This window comes from Phragmites australis, chromosome 4 (assembly GCF_958298935.1).
Source record: "Phragmites australis chromosome 4, lpPhrAust1.1, whole genome shotgun sequence".
NCBI lineage: Eukaryota > Viridiplantae > Streptophyta > Magnoliopsida > Poales > Poaceae > Phragmites > Phragmites australis.
The window spans coordinates 45,402,226-45,428,651 of NC_084924.1; the positions used below are offsets into that span (position 1 = coordinate 45,402,226).

General features: G+C 45.3%; 3 protein-coding genes across 4 annotated transcripts; all 3 read left to right on the plus strand.

The window, feature by feature from the left end:
* LOC133916783 (3-ketoacyl-CoA synthase 10-like) lies at window positions 1-3,509 on the plus strand. The gene is made up of 2 exons (XM_062360619.1): window positions 1-514; window positions 1,969-3,509. The coding sequence occupies exons 1-2, from the start codon at window positions 104-106 to the stop codon at window positions 3,184-3,186; spliced, it is 1,629 nt and encodes a 542-aa protein (XP_062216603.1). The 5' UTR covers window positions 1-103; the 3' UTR covers window positions 3,187-3,509.
* Window positions 3,510-8,575: 5,066 nt separating this feature from the next.
* LOC133916784 (uncharacterized) lies at window positions 8,576-13,173 on the plus strand. 2 transcript variants are annotated; one of them, XM_062360620.1, is made up of 6 exons: window positions 8,576-8,696; window positions 8,836-8,968; window positions 10,136-10,811; window positions 11,159-11,515; window positions 11,725-11,816; window positions 12,300-13,173. In XM_062360620.1, exons 3-6 carry the CDS (start codon window positions 10,164-10,166, stop codon window positions 12,913-12,915), a joined length of 1,713 nt encoding a protein of 570 aa, XP_062216604.1. In that variant the 5' UTR covers window positions 8,576-8,696; window positions 8,836-8,968; window positions 10,136-10,163; the 3' UTR covers window positions 12,916-13,173. The 2 variants fall into 2 exon arrangements, with proteins under 2 accessions (XP_062216604.1, XP_062216605.1); XM_062360621.1 differs by lacking the exon at window positions 8,576-8,696 and having other exon boundaries at window positions 8,703-8,968.
* An 8,641-nt stretch (window positions 13,174-21,814) lies between these two features.
* LOC133914472 (probable flavin-containing monooxygenase 1) lies at window positions 21,815-25,470 on the plus strand. Its single transcript, XM_062357573.1, has 5 exons — window positions 21,815-22,507; window positions 22,626-22,866; window positions 23,842-24,020; window positions 24,272-24,621; window positions 24,730-25,470. The coding sequence occupies exons 1-5, from the start codon at window positions 22,043-22,045 to the stop codon at window positions 25,067-25,069; spliced, it is 1,575 nt and encodes a 524-aa protein (XP_062213557.1). The 5' UTR covers window positions 21,815-22,042; the 3' UTR covers window positions 25,070-25,470.
* The last annotated feature ends 956 nt before the right edge of the window (window positions 25,471-26,426 follow it).

Below are 26,426 nucleotides of genomic sequence, written 5' to 3' on the forward strand. Positions count from 1 at the left end.
GGACGCTCTCATCTCCTCACTGCCTTGTGACTGTGACCAGCAGCTCCCATCCATCAGGGAGCTAGACAGGGCAGGGGCAAGAGAGGAGAGAGCGACGACGGCCATGGCGCGGGAGCAGGCGATGCTCTCGACGGAGATCGTGAACCGCGGCGTGGAGCCGTCGGGCCCGGACGCCGGGTCGCCGACGTTCTCGGTGCGCGTGCGCCGCCGGCTGCCGGACTTCCTGCAGTCGGTGAACCTCAAGTACGTGCGGCTGGGGTACCACTACCTCATCAGCCACGGCGTGTACCTGGTCACCATCCCCGCCATCGTGCTGGTCTGCGTCGCCGAGGTGGGCAGCCTGAGCCGCGACGAGCTGTGGCGCAAGGTGTGGGGGGAGGCCACCTACGACCTCGCCACCGTGCTCGCCTTCCTCGCCGTCCTCGCCTTCACCATCTCCGTCTACATCATGTCCAGGCCCAGGCCCGTCTACCTTATCGACTTCGCCTGCTACAAGCCGGCCGACGAGCTCAAGGTACGTACTGCATGCGTGCCCCGGCGCACATCGATCAGTATGATTTGCATGAAATCAAAAGGCACACGCAGATCGATCTGTAGCCCTGTAGGTGTAGCACAAGCGAATTTGCTTCTAAGAAACCAGCTTTTCTTGCATGAAAGTATTGCTTTGTTGCTTGTTTTTAGCATGCATACATTTCATACTATACTCATGTCACATGTACACAACCATACACAAAAAGACATATAGACCACATCCAATACAAAGTAAATGTGGTTTTGTAAAATAAGAAGAAAAAAATATAGTTTTGTGATAAAGTGATACTCCAAAATAAAGGTGATTTTATAAAATAGGAGGAAAAAAAATATAGTTTTATCATATATTTATATGATCACACTAGTACCTACAGGTGCAAACGATGTGATTGTATATTTGAAAACTTAGGAAGTGTGAGAAATATAATGCAGAAAACAAGGGTAACCACACACTCGATCCATAGGAGTATAGATACCCATGTGCTTTTAGATGGGTATCTATACTCGTAGCCGTAGTGGTAGTACTTGGGCCGGGCCGGGCCGGGCCGGGCCGGCTCTTTAATATGGTCCTAGTCTTAGTCAGCTGCCATAAATGCACTGACAGATCACATATATCCACATGACACAAAACCTCCAAATCGCAATTGAGAATTTTGTGAAAGTTAACGCAAGGATATTAACTAGATGATGCTGGACTATATATGTTCACGCCAAGGTCAGCTGGCATGAGCAAACCACCTTGGGCCTGGGGGCCCACTGGTATGAATGGGAAGTAGAACGGTTTCCGTTGGGTTGGGGTCAGTCAGTCAGTCATCACTCTTCTCCTAGAACGGTATGAATGGGAAGTCCACGTTAGATTTGGGTACGAATAGTCATTCATCTATCCCACCTAATATTCATATATCAATTAATTTCTCTCATACGCTATATGATTTTTTATCTACTTTTTCAACATAAATTTCAACATAAGTGAATAATTCTAATAAACTATGGATGTGCTAGGACGAGTGAAAGTTTCTCTTACGTCATCACTCATCACACTTATGTACCGTTGGGCGCTGGATCGATCGCCCACGCACAATCAATGAGCCGTAAAAGTATGGTTCGTTCGTACTCACTAGTATAAATACAGCTATGCCGTACTGTACTCCACAGTATTCTATACAGTACTCTGCATCGATATAATTGTTGTACGCAGCTGCTGCTTGGCTTGTGTTAATGAAGATCTGAGTTGGATGGATAGAGAACTGTAACTAATTGGTGTAGCCTAATCGTAGTGTTCTACATAATTAGTGGAAACAAGACGGAAGATTATATGAGTTGAATGGATCAAGTGCCATATATTGGGAGTAGTAATAACACTCAACAGTGTGTGTAGCATTGTAGATATGATGATTTGCAGCTGGTGATCGATCGATGCATGTGATGTGCATGCAGGTGTCGAAGGCGGAGTTCGTCGACCTGGCGCGCAAGTCCGGCAAGTTCGACGAGGACAGCCTGGCGTTCCAGTCGCGGCTGCTGGCCAAGTCCGGCATCGGCGACGAGTCCTACATGCCGCGCTGCGTCTTCGAGCCCAACACCAACTGCGCCACCATGAAGGAGGGCCGCGCCGAGGCCTCCACCGCCATGTTCGCCGCCCTGGACGAGCTCTTCGACAAGTGCCGCGTCCGCCCCAAGGACGTCGGCGTGCTCGTCGTCAACTGCAGCCTCTTCAACCCGACCCCGTCGCTCTCCGCCATGATCGTCAACCACTACAAGATGCGTGGGAACATCCTCAGCTACAACCTCGGTGGCATGGGGTGCAGCGCGGGCGTCATCGCCATCGACCTGGCCCGCGACATGCTGCAGGCCAGCGGCGCCGGGCTCGCCGTCGTCGTCAGCACGGAGGCCGTCTCCTTCACCTGGTACCCCGGGAAGCGTCGCTCCATGCTCATCCCGAACGCCTTCTTCCGGGCCGGGTGCGCAGCCGTGCTGCTCTCCAACCGCCGCCGCGACTTCCACCGCGCCAAGTACCAGCTGGAGCACGTGGTGCGCACGCACAAGGGCGCCGATGACCGCGCCTTCCGATCAGTGTACCAGGAGGAGGACGAGCAGCGGATCAAGGGCCTGTCCATCAGCCGCGACCTCCTGGAGGTGGGCGGGCACGCGCTCAAGACCAACATCACCACCCTGGGCCCCCTCGTGCTGCCCTTCTCCGAGCAGCTCCTCTTCTTCGCCGGCGTGCTCTTCCGCCACCTGTTCCCGTCCAAGACCTCCACCCCGCCCCCGCCGACCACCCCCGGGGACGCGTCAGCCGCCGCGCCCTACATCCCGGACTTCAAGCGCGCCTTCGAGCACTTCTGCATGCACGCGGCGAGCCGCGACGTGCTGGAGCACCTGCAGAGCAACCTGGGGCTCCGCGACGCCGACCTGGAGGCCTCCCGCGCGGCGCTGCACCGCTTCGGCAACACCTCCAGCAGCAGCATCTGGTACGAGCTGGCGTACCTGGAGGCCAAGGGCCGGGTCCGCCGCGGCGACCGCGTGTGGCAGCTCGCCTTCGGGTCCGGGTTCAAGTGCAACAGCGCCGTGTGGCGCGCGGTGCGCCGCGTGCGCCGCCCCGCGCGCAGCCCCTGGCTGGACTCCGTCGACCAGTACCCGGCGCGCATGGACGCCTAGTGAGTTAAACGGGGGCGAGATCTATATATCGCCGTGCAAATTGCATGCTACTCCTCTAATGATGGATGGATGGATGACGATGACACGTACGCTCTGCATATGGGACGCGATCGATTTGCATGTAACTGCATGCAGTCAGTGCTGTTAAGGTACGCGTTTGGGCTTTGGTTCGTGTTGGTTTAGAAGCTTAAGGGATTAAGAGAGAAACTACTACCATAATGTATGCGCTCCTGTGCGTATCGTGTGTGAACTTATCTACGTGCAATTCTAGTGTGTTTTATTTAAGTCTTAAAAAGTTGGTAATATGTGCAACTTTTTTTCCAGTTGTTTAAGCCTTCCCCTGCCTGCAGGCTACAACTTTTTTTCAGTTTTCCGATACGTGCAAGTGTGCCAGCGCAACGCAACGACACAACACACACCGCAATTAGCGAATGGGCGAGGCCCAGGCAGGGGATCTCTCCAACGGTTTCACCTCGAGCGCGCCCGCGACGGCAACGATTAGGCGTCACGGGCACGGCCGGGCCGCGGCTGCAGACCGGCGGTGCACGAGCCTCCCTCGGCCTATCTTTCTGGCTACTAAGTTCGGTTCCTGGCCTCAACTCAGCCCATCAACACCGCTGCATCGTCTAGCGCTAAGTTCGGTTCCTGGCTCTCTGCCATTTCTTTCAAAAAAGGAAAAAGATCATAGTATACGATCAAAACATAGGATCCAACACCTAGCCACAAAATCGTAGAGAAGACCAAAGAAAGGCCAGATGCTCTTGCGTGCGAGACTAGGAAATATAAAAGGTACTCAAGAAATTGCAAAAGTGCCCCTTGTTTTTATCTATTTTCTATATATTTTTAAATTTTATAGCTATTTTTTATTTTATCGGGTTGGTTATGCCGACAGGCCGCCCGTGTGCTGTTGGACCGCTCGTGCCTATTGTGCACATCATGCCCGTCGGGCCGGTCGTGCCATTAGACCACAATCGTGCTCAGGCCGGCTCAACATGACACGGTGACTGACAGGCTGTGCTGTGGGCCGAGGGGTAGGCACGCGGGCTGGCACGATATGACCTGTTACAGTAGCCGTGTCGAGCCAAGCCCGTGCCAGACTAGTCCGAGTGACCTATTTGATCATCTCTGATGGGCACTTGTTTATTCTTCTTCGTAACAAAACACTAAAGTTTATGTTGACTATGCTATTTTTTACTCGATTAATATTTGCCACTGAGAATCAGGAGAGCTTTTGTGTTCACTTAAATTATCTGTTAAATTTGCATATATTTATGAGAAACTGTTGCTACCAATATATCATACATATTTTGTGTGAATACTGCATGAATGATGTCCTACAAACTAAAAGCAAGTTTCTTGCTTTGTTGGTTTATAGGACCGATTGCATCGTTGCAATGACTGTTAAGTTTTCCGGACGAGATTTTATAGAGCTACATCGTATAAATAGCCTGAACGGAATTATATTGGTTAAAAAAAGTATTTGCTTGGTTGTATCTGTCTATACAGACTGAGTTAATTTTTATGTTTGGTTGATTGAATCTGAGGCTGCATAAGTCAATGTAAGAGTTGAGATTATGATTAAGGTGGAATTTGTTGGATTGTGATTTTGTCGGTGTATCAGGAACCGGGGGTCCCTGAGTCCCGAGGTCAGGCCAGCCGTCCGCCACGTGTCACCATCCCGCGAGGTCCCTCCCGCGGGATGAGGAAAATCTAAGTTCCGGGAGAAGGTGCTTGGGGCCACAGCCTCTGGTCCCCGAGCACCCCAGTTCCCCGATGACCCGTCGAGTCCAAGTACTGGGAAGAAAGTGCTCGGGGAGGTGCCCGGTCACCCCCGAGCACCCTAGTCCCCCGATGATCAGAAGAGCTAAGTTCCGGAAAAGAGTGCTCAGGTGGCCGCGTGCGGCAGCCCCCGAGCGCCTGGTTCCCCGAGGGTCAGTACAAAAAGTGTTCGGGAGAGAGTGCTCGGGGTTGCACGTGGCAGCCCCCGAGCACTCGGTTCCCCGAAGGTTCGTGCGAGAGTGCTCGGGAGAGAGTGCTCGGGGAGGTAAACAGTACCCCCGAGCACTCGGTGCCCCGATGACACAGAGGGGCCCGCCGATGGGGTGTCAGCCCGTCAGAGGTCCGAGACCGTATTTAATGGGCGTGCGCGGCCTGACATCCCCAACTGCTCCCGCCGTAGCGTCAACCGCTGCCATGCTTTGGCAGAGAGGCGTGGGGACATTAATTGCACGGGTCCCGTCCCGTATCATCCGGCATATCTTGGGATAACGTTGCCAGGACCAAGACGTTCCGCCTGCCGTCCTGCCGTTGCAGAGGAACAAGACAGGGCGGGCACGCCGGGTGCCTCTGTGGCTGCCCGGTGGGCCCTCTCAACGGCGCCCGTTGCCAGGGCGTCCACAGTGACGAGCGACCGGACGCGCGCCGCGTTTTTCCACCGCCCCTGTCACTTCGCCCAGAGAAAATGATGACGCCTTTCTCAGTCGCGGCATCTTGAAACTTGTGCCCTTCCTTCCCGTTCGGGGTATGTCATGGCCGGCGAGTGCATAAAAGAGTCGGCACACCGGAGGGATAGGAGAGAGAGAGAAAAAAAAGAAGAAAAAGAGAGAGGAAACTAAGTTGAACAGAAGAAGAGAGCCAACCGAGACACCCAGACGAAGAAGACGAACCACGCAACGAACCAAGCCAACTGACGAAGTTATCACAAGCAAGCCTGAGCAGAGCTCCGGCCGAAAAACAAGGAGCCTCAAGCTCTTAGTTAGACACTATACTCTTGTAACCAGATACACCCTCAGGGGACCCCCCTCGGGACAGTTATTGTATCCATACAGGAGTAGGGTATTACGCCCCCGTGTGGCCCGAACCTGTCTAAACTCCGGTGCATTTACTTCCCTTTGCACTAGGTCGAACATCCCCGACCACCGGCCGTTGCATTTACTTCCACTTCCATTTATTTCTCCGACGAACTTATTCAGGATCATCCCCCCCCCCCCCGGCCGAATCTCTAAAAAGGGGTTTCTCGGGATCCCTGCGACAGGAGTTAATCCTCTGACAGATTTGAATTCTTGTTGGGTTAGACAAGGGACGTTTTTAGCCTATATTCTGGAACAGTCCGTATTAGACTAGAGTCGTATGTGTTCACCTATAAAATATATATTGTAAGCTATAAGGAGAACCAAGACGCTCATTGTAATCTCTTGCATTGTACACATCTCTGATATAGTGAAGATCACCGATTGGCGCCCGTAGTTTTTTCTCGCAAGGGTTTTTCACGTAAAAATTATGTCTCATGTTCGATTTTGTCGTGTTTGATTCCTAACAGTTTACTCGTATGGAGATGATTTTGTGACCCTGACAAGTGAACCCGCCTGTATGAGCGGATGCAGAACCTGCATCCGTTGGGACAAGCTGCAGAGTGAAGCTCGAATCGAGTTTTACTCTCGGATCAGGATGAGGTCGTATATTTGTACCGTCGGGCCAAGCTGCAGCAGTAGATGTAGGTAACTAAATAGGCTTCTTTTCAGAATTATATATATCCATTGGATCAAAATGGGAGAGATCCGGGAACCAAACACATCTTAATAGACTCGATAATATTTAAACACATGGTCGTTCACTTTTTTTTTATGAATGACATTGGCACCTGTTTATTCTTCTTCATAACAAAACACTAAAGTTCATGTGGACTATTCTGTTTTTTACTCAATTAATATTGGCCAACGAGAATCAGGATAGCTTCTGTGTTCACCTCAAATTCTCTTTTAAATTTGCATGTACTTATGAGAGCTTGTAGCAGCAACAATCATTGTAAATTTTTCACCTTAGCAATGGAACATATTTTTTATTAAAAAAATGGAACTGGGGCTTTGGCCCAGTTGGTCCAGAAACCATGAAACAGGCTGTTAATTATTCTGTTTTTTTTCCCACCTCCTGCCCCCCCCCCCCCCCCCCCCCCCGGCCATGAAAGTGTGTTGCCTTTGCAATTATAGTGTGTGTGTTTCTGTAGTATCGGAAATGTACAATCCAGTTAGCTTTCTGGAAATTTCCTAGCAATGTCCAGCAATTTTGACGTTCTGGTGAATCATGTAGGTTGGGTTGCATTTCAGTTGAACTTTTCAGCGATGCTACCCAGACCACTGCATGAATAAAATATGCAGAGGAACATAAATCAGATGGAATGTCCATGTTGACGAGAGAGAGAGAGAGAGAGAGAGAGAGAGAGAGAGAGAGAGAGAGTTGACGTTCTGATGGCATTTGTTAAGCGGATTGATGTGGTCATGTTATCGCCCGAGGTGTGGATTCGGTGAGGTGAGCAGAGCAACCGGGATGGTTGAACTGTTCTAATGATTGCGTAATTTGTTTATGTATTCATGGTAATGCTGAGCCCTATGTGACTGAAAAGAAGAGAATTATTATACCTGCCCCACGATTGCCTTTGCGTAAGCATGGTGTTTTGGTGCAGATGACGGAGTTGATTGGAAGTTAGGTTCACGTCAGTGTTGTTGTGTTCAGTACCAAGCCATGTCAATTATAAGGATATCGCAACCATCATCGGCACATCTTGGTAAATTCAAATCATTCTAGCAAACTTTTATGCTGAAGCTGCTGTTGAGAAGTAAATAGGAAGTGAAGAGCCGTTTTCGTTCGGAGTTGACATCTCGTCGCTTATTGTAGGATTAGGACTCCTAATCGAGAATACTTGTGTGAAGAAGCTGCAGAATTGGAACAGCTTGCACGCTACCACTACAAGAACCCAAGTTTATGGCACCACGTCACCGTAAGAATGCTCGTGGCCTCCACTAAACCCCAAAGCTGGACCAGATCAGCGATCGGCAAGCACGTATGGTTTCAGGACCTGTCACGTTCCAAACATGCGGGGATGAACTGCGTGCGCTGTCTCCGCCCCGGTCGGTCAGGTTAACCGCTAACAGTACATGCAACTTCTTATGTTTTTGTTATGCTTGTGATATTTTAATCGTACATCTATTCTACTTAACACTTATTTATACATTGAATTTTTATCTATTTATATTTTTTAAAAATCTTTTTAGCATAAATCTTAATATAAATAAACGGTATATAAATCATGCATCTATATATACTAGTAGAATTTATGTGATATAAATTTTAATATAAATGAACGGTGCTTTTAAATAGTACATCCGAAGGCGCTAGTGAAATTTTCCTGCTTCTGTCGCGCGCGCGCGCCAGCCAAGCCGCGGAGGCGTCAGTCAGGCCGAACCGACCGCGCATCGGCCGCGACGCCGACTCCGCACCGGTTGCCCTTGGCTGCGTCGCCAGCGCGAGCCGCGGGGTTGCGAGCTCCGTCCGGCTCGTGGTATTCTTCTGCCACTGTTCGGTCCGGTGTCCGGCCGCCTGGGCCGAGGTGTCAGAGGCGGTTGGCGGCGGTTGGTTTTTTTTTTTGGGGGGGGGGGGGGTCCCCTTTATTGCCGCCTTGGAGAGACCAACCGCCGCTTGGGCTGCTCCTCCACGTCTTCTTCGCGCACCGAATGGTACTGCTCCCCTCCCCCCTCTTGTCCTTCCCCACCGCCTGTTCGATGGAATGGCGCACCCGCAGAAAAAGAATTACTCGATGTTTTCATGTATGCTGTCGCGGCTGTGTTGTTAATGTGATGCGGCGCTCCTCGTCAGGTGACGGAGAGAGCGTGTTCTTGCTCGCTTAGTTTGTAGCCCAGTTGTTCGAGGGATTAGGCCGTTTCTTCTTGCTGCAGGCGTCCTGGTCCTTGCTCCTGGACAAGCTAGGGCCAAGAGGTGTGCGGCACGGGTAGGTTTTTCTAAGCAAACAACTGTGGATTTTCTTGGGTGTTTCTCCGCGTTCTTGATGTTAGTCCCTCTTCCCATTAGCCTATCTATAATCTCGACCCTGTTAGCAAGGTGCTGTAAGTGTATTTTCGAAAAACAAGGATGTGTAAGTTTGTTTAGACTTTTGTTTGCTACCTTAAGTTTAGAGGCTTTAAAGGGCGAGTAGGACTAATCGATAATCATGCGGTTTTATTAGCTTGACATAATTTTCATCTGGGACATTATTCCCATATTCCTGTGCATAACTACATATGCCAATGCCCAATGCAAAGTTGCTGTTTTCAAGCCAGTGTAAAATTTGTGGGGATGTAAACTCTACGAGTAGGCATATTCTGACCTTCGAAGTTTAGGGACCAACACAATTCTCATCCCTTCCAACAGTTCCTTTTTCTTGGATCGTTAGATCTTATATTTCCTGGCTTCTAAGCCAAGAGATCCATATCGGACGGTTTACTACTAGATTTTGGCAGGTTGTTACTTCTTCACAATCCCTTTGTTCGGGGACCGAGACATGAAGGAATTGGGAAAGTTGGTGGAGTTTGAGTGTCCGTGTTCATGACCATGGAGCTAGAGCTTTGCAAGAATGATTAGGTTGTGTTTTGGTTGATGGGGTCTACTAATCTTTGCTGGAAATCTAAGAAACATTGATACATACCTTTTTTTCTTTCCCTAATACTTTCCTCCTATAAACAGAGAACTGTTTTATTATTTATTTATTGGGTATGCTTATGTTGTCAATGAATTTTGATGGTTGTGTAAAAGGACATTGTTTGTTAGCGAGTGCTTTGTTCTTTTTATCTGTTTGGTTGTTGTTTCCTTATGTTTCATTCATCTCCAGACATCTGGCCAGATTTGGATTGTTGGGTGTTGGGACTTCAGAATTTCTATAACTAATTGTCCATACGGACCCTTTATGTGGTTCTGAAGTTTTATCCAGTCCATTTTCCCTTTCTTTGTTTATATTGGGCTATCATCAGGAAGCCGTTTCCCTAATGTAACTATAAATCTACGTCCTCTGATATGCTGTGCTCAGTTGCTCCTTCTACTGTGAACATGATCGAGACAACATTTTCACGTAATCGGAGAATAGTACAAATAAAAATTAACTCACTGTTACCTTTTCCTTCAGAGAGAAGGAATAAGCTGGCTTGAAGAATATGGCATCTCTTACTCCAGGGATATTATTAAAGGTTCTCAAAAATATTAACTCTGATGTGAAAGTATGTGGAGAATACCGGTCCATTCTCTTCCAAGTTATTAGCATAGTTCCTGCAATTACTGGTTCAGAACTTTGGCCAGACCATGGTTTCTTCATAAAAGTTTCAGATTCGTCGCATTCAACATATGTTTCTTTGTCCAAGGAGGACAACGAGCTCATCTTATCAAACAAGCTACAACTTGGACAGTTTATATATGTTGAAAAGGTTCAATCTAGTATCCCCGTTCCAGTTCTTGTTGGGGTCCGACCAGTTCCAGGAAGGAACCCTTGCATTGGTAACCCAAAGGATTTGATGCAAATGTCAACTCCCTCCGGGGTTTTGGAAGCACTGGATAATCAACGGAAGACTTCCAAATCAGCTGATCTGTCTGAAAGTGAAAAGGAAAATCTGCAGAGGAAGGTAATCATCAAAGAGCAGAAGGCCGTTGTTGCTTCCCGTTACATGCTTGGGGTATCAAGCAACAATGGGAAAGTTACCAATCTGAACTCCAGCATTGATAGTGATAAAAGTAACGGAGACAGTAGCATATGTGAAGTAAATCAAAAGTCCGTTGCTCCAAAAATCAGACAAGAGGCAAAACCTCAGGTATGCTCAATCTCATAAGTTTAATTGAAGTGATATGTTGTTAAGAACAAAACTATGACCTTCATCATATCTTGGGTTTGAGTATCCCTATGAATTTCCACTCTTAATGAATAGGCAGCATTCCTGCCTTCTTTCTTTTTTAAAAAAGTATCCCTATGAATATTCATTATTTAATTTGATATATTCTATTTAATATGATGTTTCAGAAGTAGCAGAGATATGATATGCGAGCTCATCTAAATTCTAAATAAACAAAGATATGAAATAAAAAAAAATCTGCCTTTCTTTATTGAAAAGGGTAAACAAAAGAAGATGGCTGATGATTACATTTGCTGCTGGTATTGCAGGAGCGGCCAAATACTACATCTCCTAATCATTCTAAGTTAGTTTCCGTAAAGCAAGAAATTAACAAGGACACACGCAAGAATAGTGGCACTTCACCTAGTCGGAATGGTTCTGCTGTATTGAAGATGCAGATGCCAAAGGACAGCAAAAAGGAATCAGCAACTGAAAGAAGATCACCACCAAAGCTTTATAGGAGTTCTCCACCAATGCCAGCGAGGACTTCACCACCAAAGCTCAGTCTGCCAGCAAAGCAGAATGGTGCCTCCAGTCCAGTTCCTTCTGTGTCTAGTGTTAAAAGAAGAGTTATGGAAACTGTCTCCTGGGACTCCCTCCCAACAAGTCTAATCAAATCAGGAAAGGTATACTTTTTGTCATTGGGTAATTTTGAGCACGTCTGAAGTATGAGGTCTCATGACTTGATATATGTGTTGTATTATGTATATTTGCTGGCATGTTAATTGGAAACCATTATTTTGAATCATTCATTGTGCATGCAAAGATGGTCAAGTTATTAAGTTCACTAAATTGTTCTAAACCATTTGGATATTCATTTACTTTGTGTGAATAGGCTGTCGTCAGGAGGAAGAATATTGCTCTTATAGTAGCAGCTGAGGCTCAACGGGAGGCTACAGCAGCTGCATCTCTTGTTAAAGGCCTTGGGTAAGTAGGTCCATAGCTCAGTATTCCTTAAGACATTCGAAATTGATGAATTCGATGTATTGCAAACTTCAACTTCATTTTGCATTTTGTTGTATAGTACAAGGTACCCATCGGCAGTAATATTTTGTAACCTCAGCACTGTATATTTTATAAGCTGTCATAAATGATTGTTAGCTCTTTTTTTTTTTTTTTGAAAGACTAGATTTGTTCTATGCTTCACTGAGAAGTTTACATCATATGCCAAAAGCACCATTTCACTGCAGTTCACACCAACCTCCTGAAATTAGAAACCGGGAACATTCTCTGAACAGAATAACTGCATAATACATGAATATTGAAAAGCATGAGTTTGGCATGGATAAGGTTTTGCCTCTAACGCTGCAGTGCACCTCCAGGATCTTGATTCCTTCTGACATGAAGTACATGCTTTACTCTAACTCATGAACTTAAAGAATGAATCTAATCGTGTGTGTGCTTTTACAGATTTTTTGCTGAGATAAGGGAATCATCTGATGTGGATCCACATGCTGCAATTACAAAGTTTTTTCAGCTACACCGGCTTATCCTTCAGCAAAGTGTTGTTTGGAAAGCTTACTCGGCAGATTCTAGCAAAGAATCTCGACCAGAGAAGGAAAAGTCATCTAGGAAATCTTCTGTATCTAAGAACAAAGCTGCTCCATGCAACACAGCAAAGAATTCCGATGATGTTCAGACAAGTGAAAAGATCAAATGGGCCAGAGAGGATGGTTTCAAGGAGATATGCAGGTCATGGATTACTCTAAAAAAAGAATCACAGTCTTGGTTTCTGAGTTTCTTGGAGGATGCTCTTGAAACAGGATTCAAGTTCGAGGGTCCAATTAAGAACACCAGAGAACGCGTACGGGGACAATCCAAGATTGGAGATGGGAAAATCGCAGTCCGGTTGTCGCAACTCAAGGAAACAAGTAACTGGCTAGATCAGTTTCAGGACGAGGTGGATGGATCAGCGGATGGTTTGGTTGAAACCATTGAGAAACTGAAGCAGAAGGTGTACAAGTGCTTACTTGGAACGGTCGAAACCGCAGCTTCAGCACTCGAAGGTAGAGCCGGTTGTTGCTGAAAGCTCTCATGACAGGATGCATTTCTTTCTTTTTGGGCTTGGAACCAGCTGAAGTATTCTGTGACGAATACGGCTGCACCCAAGATCCTGATGTCAACGGGAGTGAAGAAGATTCTAAGTTATTTCATCTTTACAACGTTACGTAGGGGTGACGACGGAGAGGTGTAAATAATCGGGCTCTTCGTTTTAGTTATAAATTAATTTATTATTCTTTGTTGCATTTCCTGATGTTGCGTGTGAAATGACTATTCATGCTAATCTTCATGTCCGGTCCATACAAATCGATGAATCTTTGCCCTTTGCATCAATGAGAGGACGGTAAGTTTCCACCTATACGTAAATGACCCTTATCGTCCTCTGATTAGGCAGCTAAGCTCTTAACGCCCCTTCCAAGTGTGGTAAGCTTTATAAACAGTACTCAACATGAGTACTGTTCATATCTCCAATTCTATTTTTATCTTGTCTATTTAAAACAATGGTTTTCTGTTACTCTAAAAATTATATAACTTTTTTATATGTTTTATAACCCATATGTAACCTATTTTAATTGAATTCAACAAAAATATGCGTATAATTTAAACTAAAATTCTCAAAAGAATGTTACTTTTATAATTTCTAATAATTGTTATGCCTCAAATAAATTTCCAAAAATCTAAAAAAAAATCACTAATATTCTTCTTATGTGATGGACTAATTTCTAAAATTATTTTCAGCCCTAAGTTATATGCTGAAAAAGTGAGTTTCTTTATAATACTCTAAAGGGTGAGAAACTCAAGGTCGGGCCATTATTCCTCTGGGCCTTCTTTCTGTACTATTATGGATAGTAAAATAATAGAAAAAATTAGATTCAATTGTTAACCGGTCCTATCGAAAATAGGATTGACTATGGATTTGAGCCATAGCACATGGTTTTATAAAATTTGTACAATTTTTCCGATCTAAATCGAGCAGATTTTCATGAAGAAGATCTTGTTCAATATGTTCTATTCAATACTGGTAGGAGAAGAATCTGACTCAGTATTCTTAAAAAAAGAGGGGAAGCAGAACCAAGTCAAGATGATATAGGTCACCCTTTCTTCTTGCGCCAAAGATCTTACCATTTTCGAAGGAACTAGGGCTACATTTCTTTTCAATTTTCATTCAAGAGTTTATATCTGTTTTCACACCTTTTTTTAGACCTCAAGCCATAAAATGGACAAATTTCTTCTCTTAGGAACACATAGGTCTCATAGTTTTTGAATCCGCAAGTACTAGCAAAGGACCAGAAAACCACCTGACCTTATGGATCTGTAACAGTTATAATGGTATTGTTGAAACTAGCTTGAACATGAATAACCTCTTTTGTTATTCTACATGCACTCTTCTGTAAACTAAAACGGGCATTCCTACGCAAACTAATACGCACTCTCTTACGTGAACCCATTTTTGGTGTAGCTTTTGTCATATTTTATTATCTCATAGATGAGTTAGAAATAACAAAAAGATACAAAGATACAAAGATATCTGTTTTCGAGTATAATATATCCTTTACTTTAATTTTTTATTTAGAATTTGGATATTTGTGTGTTTTTTTTTACTTTTTAGAAAAGAAAGCCCTTTATTTTTAACTGCAAGGGACACCAAAGGATTCTGCCATCCCTCTCTATTTATCCAAGAGATGAAAGGGCCAAGCTTTTTTGTGTGTTTTTTCATCTTTTGATAAAAGAGTTGAACAATGAAGATAGATGACAAGTGCCTGATCGATTTGATTAGGTCGTGTAGGAACAAGGTTCAAATAGTTCCTTCGTTAATATGCCTCAACTGCATACATCACTGCACTTTCACTTCACCTATTTAAATAGCTCGTCTCACCGCTACCTTATCCTATTTTCATACTTTTGTCACTCCGTCCCCGTATGGGTGGAGAATCCATCGTTGTCTCGGCTGTGCTACCGAAGGCTCTATGCAAGTCGGAGGAGAGAGCACTTATATTGGGGTGGGCTTACTACTTATATGCTTTCAGCAGGTATCCTCTCCGCACTTGGCTACCCAATGTTTATCGTAGCCATGATAACTGCTACACCAAAGGTGTGTCCTTCCCATTCCTCTCATACTAGGTAAAAGTCCTCTCAATGCTCTAACACCCGTACCGGATTTGGATTGAACTATCTCACGACGTTTTGAAAAAGTGAGTTCCTCTGTAATCAATTTGAATATTAGAAATTAGAATATTATAAATTAGTCCATCACATAAGAAGAATATTAGAAAAAATTTCAGATTTTTGAAAAATTATTTGAATACTAATAATTGTTAGAAGTTATAAAAGTAGTATTTTTAGAGAATTTTAGTTTAAATTCTACGTAGTCTTTTTAGGTGAATCTAATTAAAATAAATTGTACATAGATTATGAAATATATAAAAAAAAAATATAATTTTTAGAGCAACAAAAGATCACTGTTTAAAAAAAGATAAGAGAGGAATCAAAGGCATAAACAATACTCTTGCCAAACACTGTTTATATAGTGGCTTACCGCGGCCTAACCCTTCAATCAGAAAATCAGAAAGTGGTAAGGGCCATTTACAGGTGGGAGCTTACCGCTTGTTAAGGGCCTAACCGACGGTAAGCATATATGTTTAACAAATCTTTTTCATCGGAGATTTATTTATTTATGTTAGAAAATATAAAAAAACTACTTTACAACATCGACGTGGGTGGGAGCCGGGGCCCGCCGAGGAGCCACCGAGGCGCGCGCGCTCTGCGAAAGATGCGTGCCACTGTCGACCAAGCGGGAAGCAATCGACGCTCCACACGGGTCGGGTCCCGGCGACGCCGCACGCTGAGCCGGATGAAATCCCGCGCGGCAGCGGCCCTCCTAGGAGCATGGGCCGCTGGCCGGGTCGGCACGCGTGCTGGGCCTGTGCGCACGGGTGGCCCTACGGGGCCGGGGGTGCTTGCGCCGCAGCAGAGCTGGCTTCGGCAGGCGGCGCCTCGTCCCGAACACGGGGGAGCACACGTAAAGGTGCACACGGGCCCAAACAGAGGCCACACGGGCCCCAGATGATGCAAAGCTAAAGGAGGCAACAAAAAAAGCAGGCCGGCCACATGGCCGAACGCGTGGTTACTTTAGGCAAGACGACCAGCCGAAACGCGAGAAATCTCGATCGCGGCCAGCGAAAACCGGTCGACGTTGGACTCGACGTCGACGGTGCACCATGTTGACGCGCACACATATCTATGACTAGACCACCGCCGTGTCGGGGGGCCCGGCCGGCTAAGACGGTCGCACGGGAAGACCACCGTCTCGTGCTGCACGGATCCAACGCCCCTGTCGTCGCCGAGCAATTGCCGTGCGCGCGCCCCGAATGTGGCACACGAGCCTGATTTGGCTACGGGACACTGCGTACGATCGTCTGGAAAAAAAGAGACAAGATTTGATCTTTGAATTGACCGGCCGGCGTCGTTCGTTCATTCGAATCTTGCAAGGTCTGTGTTGCTGTTGATCGATGGCAGCCTCACGACTAGTTTTTTTTGTGCCAAAAAAACAAGAAAAGGAGAGAGAGAGAGGAACGATTGCGCACTCTCCCAAGGAAGTTTCAATAACGCAAAGCGGTTTTGCCTTCAAATGAGTTCGACAGCTGCAAGTGATTTGTACACCGCAATGTATATACTCGCTACACAGTACGTACGCTGTATACACTTCTGCCTGTGTATACAGCTATACTTCTCTCTCTTTTTTTAGAATTAAGAACTGTTTGACGGGTGTGAGGGCGCTTCCAGACCTGCTCACAGAGGGAATTAATGAGAACTCTATCAAACAACAATTTATATATTTCAACACTGAGAGTGATTATGTGATAATAACTCTCTAGAATAAATAAGATACTAGGAGCTAAAAAAACTAGCTCCTTTTGATTCATTTACTCTATATAATTTATTTTAAGTAATTATTTTTAGTCATAAAATCACTTTTTCTAAATAATATTTTTTAGTCATAGAATTTCAATAAGGAAGCTCTACACCAAACACGCCCTTAATATACTTCCCTCGGTAAATGGAAAATATATATGAAAAATAGCTGTACTCCCAGAAGTACATACTTCTTACTATGATATACCGTATAAATAAATTGGATATACTCATTTATCACTATGAGTATACTTATATACTCATTCTAAGATATTCCAATGTGAATTACATGAAAAAATTGAAAAAAAGTCTATTAATTTTAATAGATTTTGATAATACCTTCATATTTATACATAAAATGTAATATACTCAAAAAAATATATGTACAAATCACTAAAAAGTTACATACCATTTGGATGATCTTATATACTCACATGCTCTATATACATACCATTTATTACATGAAATACTCTAATGTTATGAGATACTAATATGAGAGTACATACTCACACACACACTTTGAGCCCGGCGTTGTATATATATATATAAACTAGGCAAGGGGAAAGTAAATGGGCCTAAACTATGTCTTCTCCACTTTGAGTCCGGCGTTGTCTTTTTTTTTTCCCTCCTGAATCCTGACCATTTTATCATCGTTCCTCTAATTTTTTTTACGTCGAGTCTCGTCAGCTCATCTTGTATGCACGAGCTCATGATACGCATCAAGCCAACTGAAGTAGCAAATATGGCACAACATGGCATGGCTACTGCGCTGACCAGTCTCCAAAGTCGTCTACACCAAGTCAATCGCACATGGCGATGAGATACATACCATCAACCGTGCTTGTATTTGCATATATATGCAACAATCATAGAGCGCACTGCTTATGAAACTATATATATATATATATCCTGCAGATACTATATATAGACGATGGACACTGGACACCAAAAATACGCAACATCTTGGTCAAGTTGACCAACTGCATATAGCTTGACCATCTCAAACTTGAAACCTTGGGCGCGACAAGCCAGGGACTGCAGGCAGCTGTTTCAGCGTTTTCTAGCCAAAAGTCAGATAACCTATACAACAGCTTGGAGTCTTGGACAGGGGCCAAAAAGGAAGAGGAAAAGAGATATGGAGAAGAGGAAGAGGAGGAAAATGAAGAAGAACAGGGAGAGAAGTGAATGAGCCTCCTATCTGATCCTTCTGCATTATATCCGTCACAGTGAGCTTAATTGGACTAGCCAATTGATTAATTATTGTGACTGGGAGTTAATTAGCTTGCTGGATATTAAGTAATCGAGTGATTAGAGTACATCTCCAGTCAAAAAGCAAAAGTACCAGGAAAAGACTGCGAAAAATATGAACAAATGTAGTCAGCTGTAAGTACTTTTACTTGATCTCTAGCACGTCTTTCATGCCTGTCTTTCGTGGTCCCTTTCTACGGTCCAGTAGTTGGTCTATAACAGTTCAAACTTCTCTTACCAAATTCATGCATTGTATGCTATTATTCAATGTTCCAAGTTGAAAAATCATAAGCAAGCTAGATAAAATATAATTGTGCATGCATTTTGGTCTCTACTCTTTATATTTGTCGGTTAAATCTTGACGAGTGACGAGTACTATGCCTGAAGAACTACTCGATCCGAAACAGTTAAAGAGTATCATGCAGCTCGGTGCCTATATATGCATGCGTGCATGTGATTTTTCTTTGCATATATACTCGTTTGTCGATAGGAAGTATCATGCCAAATCGCTTGCTTACACAAGGGAAACATAAGTTTGTACATTCAGTTGCTGAAATTCTATGGTCAATTTGAATTTCAACAAGCAAGATCGCCCACACTCTCTAGAACTCCTTTGAATGCTCTTAATGTTCGCACGTACACCGTTTCTGATTCGAACAATCCAAGTACGTACTATGTGATTTCGACGAATATAACAAGGCTACGTAGTAGTAGCAGTTATTTTCTACTACCATATCATCTCAAGTCAAAGAACTGCTGCTGTAAACTAAACCAAATAATTTCCTGCCTTTCTGAGCTAGCGCTTTAATCATACTAATTTACACGTGTCCATGTGCTAATACGCCTTCCCCATTCTACTCATCAATAATTACTTTGCAAGTTCGTATAAACAAAAATATTCCACAGAAAATTCATTTTCCACGTGTACACAATGCATATATCTCTGCGTGCATACGTGTGTGTGTGTGTGTGTGTGTGTAACTCATTTCATGGGAAAGTGGCATGAAAAGTTGTTCAAACTTCGTGGTATAAATGTATGGAATTCGGAGTACAATGTACCATTAAGTATAATCATTAGTGTACCAAATATGCTTAATATAATTTATACGACGTCATAATCCCTACATAATCTCTGAATCGAGTGCATGTAAAATAGACCAATGGAATCGGACCATGTGGAGGGTGTTGGTATCACTAGCCATGTGGCCGAATAAAAACTGTATGTACATTGTGAGTACCAGCAACGACAATACTTAGCCGTTTAAATATATGGTCCAGGCAGGCATAGGTCAAACCTCAAAAGATCTCAAATCAGGTCTTCAGAGGAAGTTCAGAGATGCAATATGCATTTGCTATGTACGTGTTGCTGATAGTGATGATCAATCTAATTCTTTATTTTGTTATACCGGGTGGACGTTCAAGGTCAGCCCTAGCGCGCTGGTCTTGGTTTCATGAGTTCATAAGTGCACACACTGTACATCGATCGACCAACAATGCAACCGAATCAGATTGGTGTTGACAACTCGATCTCGTGCATGCATAATTAACCAAGGTTCATATAAAAGTGGGAGTTTGCATGACAGGGATAGTTGCTTACCTTGTCTGAAAAAGTGTGAAAAACCAATGATATTTTCTTTTCCGAAGCCCAAAATAAATATCTAACTGGCTCAAATAATTGAACCACACTCTGCCTAGTTTCATTACACTAGACATTCTTTTCCAGAACAAAACTTTTGAAGCAACTGTGATCATATAACACAATTTATCTATCTATCTATCTATCTATCTATCTACACACACACACACACACACATTTTTTTTTCTCTAAATGAAATGAGGATGTCAAAGAACACTTCATAATAATTAATGTATGTCTCTCAGATTGCTTCTATAAAAAAAACACTTCCATCTTTTTTTTTATAGAATTTTGCTATTTATCTGTCAACAGATTTAGAGGGGGAAATTTGTTGAATTTCGTAATGTAGGATGAACTTGGAGATTCATGCGGCCATCTCCTCCGGTGAGCTCCTTCGGCGACGTCTTCTTCTCTGGCGATGGTGAGGTTAGGGTTAGTGTTTCGGGTTGGGGTTCGAGTTTTTGGGATTGTGGGGGCTGCCGGCCTGGAGGTGGTGGCAAGAGGGACGACGAGGCGGTGGGGGGGGAGCATAGCCAACGGGTTAGCGTGGGAGCGGTTGCGGGGATTGTGGATCCGGCGGCGGCGGTGCCACTGGAGCCAGGCGGGGTGGTGCAAGAGGCGTGGGAGCTTGGGGAGGAGGAAAGTGGTGTGGGGAGATTGGGGAGGAGGAAAGGGGTGGCAAAGGAGATCGATGAGGAGGAATGGGTGGCGATGCTCTGGTGGGCCGCACCAGCATCGTGACAGTGACGAGTGGGAGGCGAGAGGGGTTGGGAGGCTGCGGCGACAGGTGGGAATATGGGAGGGGGATTAGGGAGGGTTGGTGGTGGATGTGGCCACTGGCGAGCCACGCTATTGCTGAGGATGGCGGGAAGTAGGGCAGAGTGGGAGGTGGCGGCGGGAGTCAGGCATGGTGAAGTGTGAGTTAGGGTTAGAGTGCGTGTCTATATAAATATAATCACTATTTTGACTGGATTTATTTTGCTCGGTCTTATTTTCTCCTAAGATTTGTAAAGCCAAAATTATTTTGTTATGTATAAGAGAATATTTTTCTTCTAACTGCTTATGATTTTTATATAATTTTTGTAATTTTAAGTTCAAGTCGTCTTGTCTTTTACCCCAAGTTATATAAAAGTTTTACAATAAGTCTACAATTAGATTTAATTGACTATGAGAAGAATACCAACTATGCTCTTCGGAGGAATTGAGTTTGCACCGAATATTAATGTTATCCTTTGTATTAATAACTTTTCTTGTACTAACTTCTAAATTTAGATATTTTAATTTATCAATGATGATCAAGCTCTGATACTAATATAGAACATCTGATCTAGATAAAAAAATTCAAAAGTTGATAGATTTAGACACTCTATATCTATCATCAGATAACTAAGACACTCCCTTCTATTCCGTTCTATTCGGTTTGTTGCTTCCATACCGCGGTGACAACGAAAGAATAGTCCGCATGCATAGCGAGCTGCACCTAGCTCTAGCTGCTAGCCGGTGATGCGACAGGCCATGGCGGACAAAGTAGAAGGATGCATGACTTTCTATTTCACGAGGGGACAAACCAGATATAGGCATAGGCATGCAACCAAAAATACCCAAGCATGGGTCTTTTCTCCGGTCCAAAGTTGTGTTCAAGTTCTCTAGAGATCGATCAGGAGCTCTGCTTGAACGAGACGAGGTCATCATTCCAGACGTGAGAAAGCAGAGCCCTTGCTGCAAAGAAACCAGCAGTAAAAATACATGACTAAGATTAGCCCCGGTTGAAAACGTCATGACCAGTTGATTACTGCTTAGCTTAGTAGATTTTCATTGAGATGCTGTTTTGCAAAAAAAAAAAAAAACAGATTTAACCAACAAAGAAAGATGAAACAAGAGTATTACCGAGTCAGTGCGTGTATGGGCCAGTAGTACAACCCCCTCGGGTGGTGCTGGTGTGCAACTCTGCATGCATGCCCACTTGTTGTTTTTTCAGTTTTCTATGTAATTTTTTCTCTTGCTATGTTTCCCTCCATTTTCTCTTGCTATGTTTCCCTCCATTTTCTCTTGCTACGCTTCCCTCCATTTTCTGTGACGATCCTTCCATGCATGCCCAGTTGTTTTTTCTCTTGCTATGTCACGGAAACTCACATGCTGAAGCCCTTGCTCGATCGCTCCCGCCCTATAAATACTACAGCACCCCTGCCTCCTCATCGCACACTCGCACACCATAAGCCTACACAGCCCTAGCAGCTACCTTTCTTGATTAGAGACTCCTCCACCGTCGACGCACACTAGCTAGCTACACAAGCAATCGGTCACACCCCACGAAGTACACAACTCAAGCACCACTTCCATCACCTCTCCATCGATCATGGCGGGGCAGCAGGCACGGTGCACGAGGAAGGCGGTGTCGCCGTCATCGAGGGTGGCGATCATCGGCGGCGGCATCAGCGGCCTGGCCGCGGCGAAGCAGCTGGCGGCGCACGACCCCGTGGTGTTCGAGGCCACGCCGTCCATCGGCGGGGTGTGGAAGCACTGCGTGTACCGGTCGACGCGGCTGCAGACGCCGCGGCCCGACTACGAGTTCTCCGATTACTCGTGGCGCAACCGCGAGGACCCCACGTTCCCGACGCACGCCGAGATCGTGGAGTACCTCGAGGGCTACGCCGACACGTTCGACCTGTGGCGCTACATCATGTTCGGCGCGAAGGTGGTCGACGTCAAATGCCTCGGCGGCGCCGGGTTCACGGAGCTGTGGAGCGGTACCGGCGAGCCGCTCCAGGGCAAGCCCATGTGGGAGGTCGGCGTTGCCACCGGCGACTCTGACACCGTTCAGGTACCACCACTACGTACTGTTCATTCGCCGGCTGCATGCGCATGCTCTAGCTAGAAATCGTACGCAATTAATTAATCCTCATTTGTCAATCGTTCGGCTTGCATTTATGCGCGCGCAGTACTACAAGTTCGAGTTCGTGGTGATGTGCACGGGCAAGTACGGCGACGTGCCGCGGATGCCGGTGTTCCCGCTGGGCAAGGGCCCGGAGGTGTTCAAGGGGACGGTGATGCACTCGCTGGACTACTGCAAGCTCAGCGAGGACGAGACCGTGGAGCTGATGAAAAGCAAGAAGGTTGTGGTGGTTGGGTACAAGAAGAGCGCCATTGACCTAGCTCTTGAATGCGCCCAGGCCAACCAAGGTACGTGAAAACATGCATACTCTTCTGAACAAGAAAATAGCATTACATTGCCTAATCGAACAAGTATTACTATTTGCATTTTGCACCACATATATACAACTCTAATTTTATTCATAATTTCAGAGAATTGGAGAAGCCATGCATGTTTTTACTTGCTTATACAATACAACAAAACCTGGTTCTTAATTATACAAGAAACAACGCATGCAGCTAATAATAATCAGGTGAGCTCGCCTCTAGTATGGACGCGCATTACAAGGAAGTAACATAGGAAAATAACATGCCAAGCAAGTTCACACTGCATGAACAGAACAAACCATTGCATTATTTTTTGTGCCAGTGTTCAATCATTTGATGAATTAGTAAGAACTAATACTGCATACCGCATCTACCAACGTCTTCGTGACAGAACATGGCCAACGAATTCGGAGACCCAATCTTAGTTTGGATACTAGCCAATTCGTCCCAGAAAAGGTCACTCCTGTCTTGATCCGTCGTACACTCCATCTAGACTGCATCAGGTTCAAAGTACACTAAACGCAACACGTACGTACGCATCCTCTGACTTTTCAGCCTCCCTGGATATGTTATACGAAACATACCACTTGATCTTTAATTTTGTTGCCTGATCTGTGCATCGATCACTCTAACGTTTTGACTGTACAATATATCCAGTACGACTATACCAAAGCGTTCCGGTTGACTATTCTTACAGGTAGCGATGCTTGTACGTTTGCAACCAAAAAATAAATGTCTGTCATTCTCTGAAGAACAATCGTATCGATCGACCTTAGCTTAGTTAGTTTCAACTGTTCTTAACGAACAGTACGTAGCACCTACTACTAATCATGCTTGCTAGCTAACCAAATGGTTTGACATTTGACTTGACTGGTGACTTGATCATTCAGAATATTTCTCGATCGATCGATTGATGGGTCTCCCGTTTCTGGTTTCGCATTGCGTGCTGATTTGCAGGCGAGGGAGGCGAGGCGTGCACCATGCTGGTGAGGACCCTGCACTGGGTGGTGCCGTCCTACTCCATCTGGGGACTGCCCTTCTTCCTCTTCTACTCCACCCGCCTTGCCCAGTTCCTCTACGAGCGACCCAACCAGGGCCTCCTCCGCTCGCTCCTCTGCCGCCTCATGAGCCCACTGGTATGTACTCGTCGGACACTCCGGCCACCTTGCGCGTGCAACACAACGCATCAGCCGCTGCTACTATTTGTGTGCCACATAAAAATTCATGTGAACATCGGAGTGAGTTTTGCTGAACATGCGCGCGTGTGTGTGCATGGACGAGACCTTTGTAGCTTGTCACCGTCATGCATGCACGAGCCACAACTTTAGTCAGCGACTATAGGCATCAACTTGATGGTGTGTGTACGTTTGTTTTTGGCTGTGAGCAGAGGGCGGGAGTGTCCAAGTTCATCGAGTCGTACCTGGCCTGGAAGCTCCCGCTGGAGAAGTACGGGCTCCGGCCGGAGCACCCGTTCGTGGAGGACTATGCGAGCTGCCAGATGGCCATCCTGCCCGACGGCTTCTTCGACATGGCGGACCAGGACCTGATCCGCTTCAAGAGGGCCTCCGGCTGGTGCTTCTCCGAGAACGGCGTCGTCCTCGAGGACGGCACAGAGGTGGAGGCCGACCTCGTCTTCCTCGCCACCGGCTTCGAGGGCAAGGACAAGCTCCGTGCCGTCCTGCCGGATCCCTTCCGCGGTCTAGTCCTCAACAACTCCGGTATGATGCCGCTCTACCGGTACGTGCCTGCCTGCCTACATGTCTCTCGCGCGGTTGCATGCATCGATCCGTGCACATTGATTATCGTTCTAACGTGTGCGTGCGTGCATTGCTTGATTGATCGCAGCGGCACTATCCACCCGCTGATCCCGAACATGGCCTTTGTGGGGTACGTGGAGAGCGTGTCGAACCTGCACACGTCGGAGCTGCGGTGCCGGTGGCTGGCGGGGCTGCTCGGGGGCCGGTTCGCGCTGCCGAGCGTGGAGGCGATGGTGCGACACGTCGACGGCGAGGCGGAGGCCATGCGCCGCACCACGCGCTTCTACCGACGCCACTGCATCTCCACCTACAGCATCCACGACAGCGACGCCATGTGCGCCGACCTGGGATCCAGGGTGCACCGCAAGGGCAACTGGCTCGCCGAGCTCTTCGCGCCATACAACAACAAGGACTACAAGGAAGAATAGAATCGATCCATCGACTACCACACTGGCACAATTCGATCGATCGATTGTGCCACATTCATTAAACTCAAATTAATGAATTAAACATACTTTGAATTGAAAAAAGATTTGTATACGTATGCGTAGCGCGTAATAATATTCGTTATTTGTTTATACTAGCTAGTATCATTATAAGTTAAGGACTAGTAATGAATAATCAAGGAAGATTGATTAGGTCATGGTCATGTCATGTGAACCCAGGAAGTGTTTGGTAGAGGACTCGATCGAGACTTTGATCGAGGTCTCGTGGCCGCGACCGCAAGATCACAGGTGAGGACTGAAGAACCGGGACCATATGGAGCAAGGTAGTTAGGTCCGCATATGCTTCTTGTACCAAAGGAGTGATTACAACTAAAATTCCTTCCAGTCCCTGTAATTCATTTTTAGTGCGTGTAACAGTTGGATTATAAATACGAAATAAATTCCTTTATACAAAATTTCATTTTCATTGCTTGTAATTGAGCTATGCATATATATTCCAATTCTGATGTTACTCATCACTTTGTTCCCTTGAAATTAAGCTTTGATGTCTTTTTCCTATGACTACCTTAGGCCCAGTTTGGAATGAAATGCGGGGACATTCTTACATTCCTGCAGAATGTGAACAAATTTTGTAGGTTTCCAACAATTATGTGAACACTTGCTTCCAAACATACCCTTATTGCGGGAAATGCAGTTCTCACTTTAGGGGCGTGCGCACACATTCCGAGTTAGCCTACTTATGAGTTTTCAAAAATTCTCCAAAATTCTCTTGATGTAACATGATCACCTGCAAAAAAGTTGGAAAAAAATTACGACCATCTGTGAGCTGTACAAAAAAGATAATTTTACATAGCTTTTTGCAGTTGATCTTTTCTCTTTTTTGTACAGCTGACCAACAATCGTATCCCCACCCACCCCCCCCCCCATTTTTTTTTTCTTTTTTTGCAGGTGGACATGTTACATCATAATCTATAACTAGAGAATTTTTGAAAACTTGAAATGGGTGTGCATGCTCCTATGGTGAGAATTTTGGCCTAAGACATATATATGGAATTCATAGAAATTTTATACAAAAGTATAATTCCTAGAAGAGCAATTCATGATTGCTGCGCTCCAAATGCAGTCTATATACGTTTTATTGTTGTCTTGTTGGTCGATGAAAATCCGAAGTGTCAATTGCCAAACAATGTGCTCCATACAAGATACAAGTACAACCATCAAACGAATGTATTGTTTCCCCACAAGCTACCAAGTCAATTGCTTGAAAAAATATGGTACCTAGAATATATCAAACCAAGTAAAACCGGCCAAATTATTCGATACTAAGTACAGACTGATT